The 7453-nt window shown below is 49.4% G+C and overlaps 1 protein-coding gene across 1 annotated transcript in view; it reads left to right on the forward strand.

Annotated features, from left to right (window-relative positions):
• The first annotated feature begins 2876 nt into the window (after positions 1–2876).
• The window catches only part of ZNF394 (zinc finger protein 394), a 10700-nt gene continuing 6123 nt past the window's right edge, over positions 2877–7453 (forward strand). The window contains exon 1 of the mRNA XM_017533674.2: positions 2877–3596. Coding sequence (XP_017389163.1) covers positions 3141–3596 — 456 coding nt within the window. The 5' untranslated portion in view covers positions 2877–3140. The remainder of the gene's footprint in view (positions 3597–7453) is intronic.

Here is a 7453-nt window from a genome sequence, read left to right on the forward strand (position 1 = left end):
TTGACCAGGATGGTCTCGATCTCTTGACCTCGTGATCCACCCGCCTCGGCCTCCCAAAGTGCTGGGATTACAGGCTTGAGCCACCGCGCCCGGCCTTCCTCCCCATTCTTATTCTGCATTCATACAGATATATGTCTATGTCTATATTTATGTATCTGATCTGACTAGATAGATGCCCTATATAGCACAAGGACACCTGGAGAGGCTTTTGTGAATATAAATGTGTAGTGACACTTTATCTTTCTCTTCTCTGCCCAAGTACGTCCAGTAATGCAAGACTACTTTCCAACAGTGGGCAAGTTTTCATGTCTTACTCCCAGGTGACATGCACATTTGCTCCCAGAGTAACAATACTTTTAATCCTCTCAGACTCATATGTTGAAGACTTCAGTAGGGTATCTCTCTTCACTTTGGCTGTGTTTCCTCCATCTTTCCCATTTTTAGGAATTCAAAGAATTAATCTGCTGGTGTGCAGAAATGCTCTAACAACCTAATTCAAAGGAAGGTCACACATGTTGCAAAAGTCAGAGGTCCCCAAGACCACCCTAAGGATTGATAATTGGCTAGAAGGTAACTGGGCACAGTGGCTGGCACCTGTAATCCCAGCACTTTGGGAGGCCGAGGCAGGCGGATCACCTGAGGTCAGGAGTTCCAGACCAGCCTGACCAACATGGAGAAACCCTCTCTACTAAAATACAAAATTATCCTGGCATAGTGATGCATGCCTGTACTCCCAGCTACTCAGGAGGCTGAGGCAGGAGAACCGCTTGAACCCGGGAGGCAGAGGTTGTGGTGAGCCAAGATCGCACCATTGAGACTCAATCCATAGGAGATTTTTGTTTTTTTGAGATGGAGTTTCACTCTTGTTGCCCAAGCTGGAGTGCAATGGCGTGATCTCGGCTCACTGCAACCTCCGCCTCCCGGGCTCAAGCGATTCTCCTGCCTCAGCCTCCCAAGTAGCTGGGATTACAGGCATGTGCCAACATGCCCAGCTAATTTTGTATTTTTTGTAGAGATGGAGTTTCTCCATATTCGTCAGGCTAGTCTCAAACTTCTGACCCCAGGTGATTCCCCCACCTCAGCCTCCCCAAGTGCTGGATTCCAGGCGTGAGCCACCACGCCCAGCTCCATAGGAGATATTTTTATGTCTAGTTATTAAACGTGCCTGGATTGATAGTGTTTGGTTTGTTTGGGTGTGGGGTTGGGGATGGGAGGAATCTTTGCCTCCTAGTCGTGATCTTCAACCATTCCCATCTCTGGTTCCTACCCTGTCCCAAGACATCTCAACAAATCTTCTAACACGTATCTCCCCAAACCAGCAAAATATTAATGTGTTCCAAGACCCTTTTCTACGTGCCAAGTATTCAGGGGTAACCAAGACAGACAATAAAAATTTATTTTGAAAGAGCTTCTGTGTGATCTATTAAAATGTCAACAATGTTAGAATAGTTTTTCTTTTTAAAAAATGTTTAGGCCTGGTGCAGTGGCTCATGCCTGTAATCCCAGCACTTTGGGAGGTGGAGGCGGGTGGATCATGAGGTCAGGAGATCAAGACCATCCTGGCCAACATGGAGAAACCACATCTCTACTAAAAAATACAAAATTAGCCAGGTGTGGAGTCACATTCCTGTTATCCCAGCTACTCAGGAGACTGAGGCAGGAGAATCGCTTGAACCTGGGAGGCAGAGGTTGCAGTGAGCCGAGATCCTGCCACTGCACTCAAGCCTGGCAACACAGTGAGACTGTCTCAAAAAAAAATTTTTTTTTTTAATGCACAGTCTCACTATGTTGCACAGGCAGGTCTGGAACTCCTAGGCCCAAGCCATCCTCTCATTATATGCAAGTCACCGGCAGCTTGACATCAAGCAAGACACTTTGTTTTAGAGACAGAGCCTTGTTCTGTCACCCAGGCTGGAGTGCAGTGGTGCAATCATAGCCCACTCTAGTCCTGAGCTCAAGCGATCCTCCCACCCCAGCCTCCTAAGTAACTGGGACTACAGGTACGAACCACCACTGCCTGGCTAAGCTTTTTATATTTTGTAGAGATAGGGATCTCCCTATGCTGCCCAGGCTGTCTAAAACTCCTGGCTTTACGCAATCTTCCCTTCTTAGCCTCCCAATATGCTGGGATTACAGGCAGAAGCCACTACGCCAGGCCAGTGAGTTCCAGATCAGCCTGAGCAACATAGTGAGACTGTGTTTTCATACAAAATTTAAATTATTATTATTATTATTTTGAAAAGGAGCCTCTCGCTCTGTCATCAGGCTTGAGGGTAGCGGCGGGATCTCGGCTCACTGCAACCTCCGCCTCCCGGGTTCAAGCGATTCTCCTGCCTCAGCCTCCCGAGTAGCTATGACTACAGGTCTTAATTTACTCTTCTGTTATGATCAAAGTCGTTCACGGCTGATGTACATGGAAGCACTTAGTTTTGTTTTTGTTTGTTTGTTTCCAAGTTGGAAAAACCTTTTTCCAACCTGGACAACATAGTCAAGAAGGAGCAAACCCAAGGAACTCACCCGTCCCTAGAAAAAAATTAATAAAGCCGGGCGTGGTGGCGCACCTGTAGTCCTGGATAGTTGGGAGGTTGAGGCTGGAGAACTGCTTGAACCCGGGAGACAGAAGTTGCAGTGAGCGGAGATCGCGCGACTGCACTATAGCCTGGGCAATAAAGCGAGACTCTGTCTATTAAAAAAAGAAAAGAAAAGAAAGGAAAAATTGTTTTTGTTTTCTCCAATACTGAAGGTTCCCACGCTTGCCGGCGTTCGGCCACCGGCTCGGACTCCAGTATTTCGCCGGGCAGCAGGAAAAGGCCAGGACCCACTGGGCCTGGCGGGGCGAGGGCGGTAAACAAGTGAGATGCAGCTCACCCCATCGGACGCCTAGAGACCCCCCGGAAATGCAGGGAAGGACGCCGCAGGGAGTTGATGACGCACTTCCGGCATGGGATGTTATTTTTGGTTGCGGGACTAGGAGTCGTAGGCACCCAGCTGAAGAAAGGAGGAAGTGCGGGAGAGGCGCTTGGCGTGGTGGAGCCAAGTGTTTGGGATCAGAGGGTGGTGAGGGCCGGTGAGTTCCTTGGGTTTGCTCCTTCTTCACCTGAAAGGAAGACTCCAGGAAGGGCAGCACATGCCGGAGAAAGATGAGTTCCAGCTTGACCACCCAGAGGCGCTGCAGTGACGTGGAGTCGGGACCCTGGGTGATGGCTGGGAGGTCCAGGGACGCCGCGCCGTCCCAACGTGACGGGCTTTTACCTGTGAAGGTGGAGGAAGACTCACCCGGAAGTTGGGAGCCCAGCTATCCCGGGACTTGGCCGGACCCCGAAACTTCTCGACAGCACTTTAGGCAGCTGCGTTACCAGGAGGTGGCGGGACCGGAAGAGGCGCTGAGCCGGCTCCGAGAACTCTGTCGTCGGTGGCTGAGGCCCGAGCTGCTCTCCAAGGAGCAAATCCTCGAGCTGCTGGTGTTGGAGCAGTTCCTCACCATCCTGCCCGAGGAGCTCCAGGCCTGGGTGCGAGAGCACTGCCCGGAGAGCGGGGAGGAGGCGGTGGCCGTGGTGCAGGCTCTGCAGCGAGCGCTCGATGGGACCTCACCCCAGGTGAGAAGTGAAAGGCCCTTTCTGGGGGTGGGAGTGTGGACATAGGCGTGTATGGAGAACATACACGTAGGCTAACATGGGGAAACCCCGTCTCTACTACAAATACAAAAAATTAGCTGGGCGTGGTGGCGGGCGCCTACTCGGGAGGCTGAGGTGAGAGCATTGTTTGAACCTGGGGGGCAGAGGTTGCAGTGAGCCGAGATCGCGCCACTGGACTCCAGCCTGGGCGACAAGAGCGCAACTCCGTCTCAAAAAAATAAAAGAAAGAAAAAGCACTGATCCAGGAGTTAGGAGATCCAGGTCCTAGGAACCATATCTACCCCTTCCAGCCATTACCTAGGCCTCTTGGGTCTCTGTTTCCTCCTCTGTAATCTGGTACAATTTAGATAACAACAGAAGGCAGCTCTGCCTTTGATTTCTGGTCCACTGCTGCATACCTGCGTACACCTTATTTACAGTGCTAGTTTTTCTGGGGGGTTTGCAGATATTAAAATAACAGAAGTGTGTGAGACCCTTCAGAAGGTTATGTTGAGAAGTAGAATAATATTCTGAGACTCTACATTAGTGGTTTTGAAATGTAATTTGGATGTGCTGTTTATGAGATGGAGTTCACAGTCAGTGTGAAATGTTAATCTTTGTGTGTGTGTGTGTGTGTGTGTGTGCACGCGCGCATGCCTAGGCTGGAGTGCAATGGCGAGATCTCGGCTAACCACAGCCTCCGCCTCCCAGGCTCAGGTGATTCTCCTGCCTCAGCCTCCCGAGTAAGTGGGAGTACAGGCATGCACCACCATGCATGGCTAATTTTTTGTATTTTTAGTAGAGATGGGGTTTCACCATGTTGACCAGGCTGGTCTCAAATTCCCGACCTCAGATGATCCACCTGCTTCAGCCTCCCAAAGTGCTGAGATTACAGGCATAAGCCACCATGCTTGGTGAAACGTTCATCTTAAAACATTTTCCAGACCAAAAAAAAAAAAAATGAGCATTTCATATTTCAGCCACATGCAGGGCAGTTTGTCAAACTTGGCACCATTCATATTCGTGCCAGTTGCTTCTTTGTTGTAGGGGTGGAGAGGGCGGCTGTACTGTGCATTGTAGGATGTGTGAGGCAGCATCCCTGACCTCTACCCACTAGATGCGTCACCTCACCCCCACTGCCACCATCACCCCTTGCGATAAGGAAAATGTCTTCAATATTGCCAGATGTCCCATGGGGTGCAAAGTCACCCCGGGTCTAGAACCACTGATCTAGTAGGGAATAGAATTTTGAAAGGTTTGATCCTGCATTTGTGTCTGTGTTTGAGTAGACACAGTCTTGTCCCTGCCTGAAAGCTCTGGGTCAGTCACCCTCCTTCCTTGTGGAGATGTAAGGCCTCTGGTCAAACTCTTCAAGTAGAATGCCATCCTGCTCATGTCAGTCTTCATTCACTTAATCTGCAAGTGTGTATCTCCCTTCCAGAGACTTCCTTTAGCTATAATTATAAACTAATTTGGCTGCCTGGCATTATTAAAAGCCCTGTTGCAAGAAGAAGGAATATTTGTAGAGGATCTCCTAAAGGATAGATGGTCCATCCTTCATTTCCTCTGAAAGTCTTGATATTTCCTTTTTCTTTTTTTTTTTTTTTTTTTTGAGACAGTCTCGCTCTAATGCCCAGGCTGGAGTGCAATGGCACAGTCTTGGCTCACTGCAACCTCCACCCTCCCAGGTTTAAGTGATTCTCCTGCCTCAGTCTCTCAATTGAGTAGCTGAGATTACAGGCACCCACCACCACGCCCAGCTAATTTTTGTGTATTTTTAGTAGAGACGGGGTTCTACCATGTTGGTCAGGCTGGTCTCAAACCCCTGACCTCAGATGATCCGCCTGCCTCGGCCTCCCAAAGTGCTGGGATTACAGGCATAAGCCACTGAGCCCGGCAACATTTCTAAAATAAAAGGAGGTGGGCTTCGGAAGGGAAAGATAAAGTATCAGAATAACCTAGATTTTTTTCAACTTGTCTGTCTAAGGTCCCATTTTTGGTAAGTAGAGAACTAGAATTCAAAGCCAGGCGACTGGTTGTATAGTCTATGCACTTAACCCCAATGCCATACTGCCTGACTAGGAAAAATGAGGGAAGCAACAATAATCTTCAGTCAGGGTTGTCTCTTGGTTTCCAACCTCCTCCTTGCTGTCACAGTCATCATCTAACTAGCAGCAGGAACACAATGTAACTTAAGCTAGAACTAAGGGAGACGTGGCATTAAGCCAGTTTTTTTTTTTGTTTTTTTTTTTTTTTTAAGACAGAGTCTTGCTCTTGTCATTTAGGCTGGAATGCAATGGCATGATCTCGGCTCACTGCAACTTCCACCTCCTGAGTTCAACTGCCTCAGCCTGCCTCAGCCTCCTGCCTCAGCCTCCCGAGTAGCTGAGATTACAAGCGCCTGCCACCACGCCCACCTAATTTTTATATTTTCAGTAGAGACAGGGTTTCACTATGTTGGCCAAGCTGGTCTCAAACTCCTGACATCCGGTGATCCACCTGCCTCAGCTTCCCAAAGTGCTGGGATTATAAGCATGGGCCACCGCGCTTGGCCCGTGAAGCCAGTTTCTAAGGAGAGGTGCAAGTTGCTGAGGCCACTGGAAGCCCAAGGACAAGACCAGCGAACCTCATTCCCGTGCATCTGATATGTAGGGGTGAGTCCAGGAAGGTTTTCTGCACCTATTCCCACTTTCCTGGTCTCATGTCTCACACATTGTAGTCAGTGTTGAGTCTGTTCTGTGGATTTTAACATGATACATGCAAGAGATGGTGGACGATGGAACTTGCTGTTTGAGGGAGAGAGGGTGTCACTAAAAGATGTCTTTTTTATCTCAGCATAGGCTCAGAAAAACAGAGTTGTTTTTGTTTTTGTTTTTTGTTTTTTTTGTTGAGATGGAATCTCACTTTTTTTGCCCAGGCTGGAGTGCAGTGGCACGATCTCGGCTCGCTACAGCCTCCGCCTCCTGAGTTCAAGCTGTTCCTCTGCCTCAGCCTCCTAAGTAGCTGGGATTACAGGTGCCCACCACCCCCCCCAGCTAATTTTTGTACTTTTAGTAGAAATGGGGTTTTACCATGTTGGCCAGGCTGGTCTTGAACTCCTGACCTCAGGTGATCCACCCGCCTCAGCCTCTCAAAGTGCTGGGATTGTAGGCATGAGCCACCGCACCCAGCCAACAAAGTTTTTTATACTCACAGGTCCTAGAGACAGGAGGCAAGATGTGCCACAGCACACAGGGCAACATAGGGAAGCACCCGGCAGAAGGGACAAGAACCAGCGGAGAGCCGAAGCCTCAACTTTTATTGGCGTTTCCACAAGAAGGGCAGGCATGGGTAGCACTTCAGTATTGGATAGTTAGAATAATTTCAGTGCTCTGAGCCATAGGGGTGGTTCCTAATGGCCTGGCACCTGGCCCTGGGATGAAGGCAGTGGAGTATTGCCTCCTGGGGTGTAAGGGACAGATAGAAGCTGTAGCTAGGGCTCTGGATTGGTTAATTTGCACAGCACAGGTTTGCACAGAAGGCTGAACCCTTTGCTATCTTTAAGAATTGGCGGCTGGGCACCGGTGGCACATGCCTATAATCCCAACACTCTGGGAGGCCGAGGCGAGTGGATCACCTTTGGTCAGGAATTCGAGACTAGCTTGACCAACAAGATGAAACCCCGTCTCTACTAAAATACAAAAATTAGCCGGATGTGGTGGCAGGTGCCTATAATCCAGCTACCCGGGAGGCTGAGACAGGAGAATCTCCTGAACCCAGGAGGCAAAGGTTGCAGTGAGCCAAGATCATGCCACTGCACTCCAGCCTGGGTGATGGAGTGAGACTGTGTCTCAAAAAAA

Source organism: Cebus imitator, unplaced genomic scaffold, assembly GCF_001604975.1.
Source record: "Cebus imitator isolate Cc_AM_T3 unplaced genomic scaffold, Cebus_imitator-1.0 Scaffold82, whole genome shotgun sequence".
Lineage (NCBI taxonomy): Eukaryota > Metazoa > Chordata > Mammalia > Primates > Cebidae > Cebus > Cebus imitator.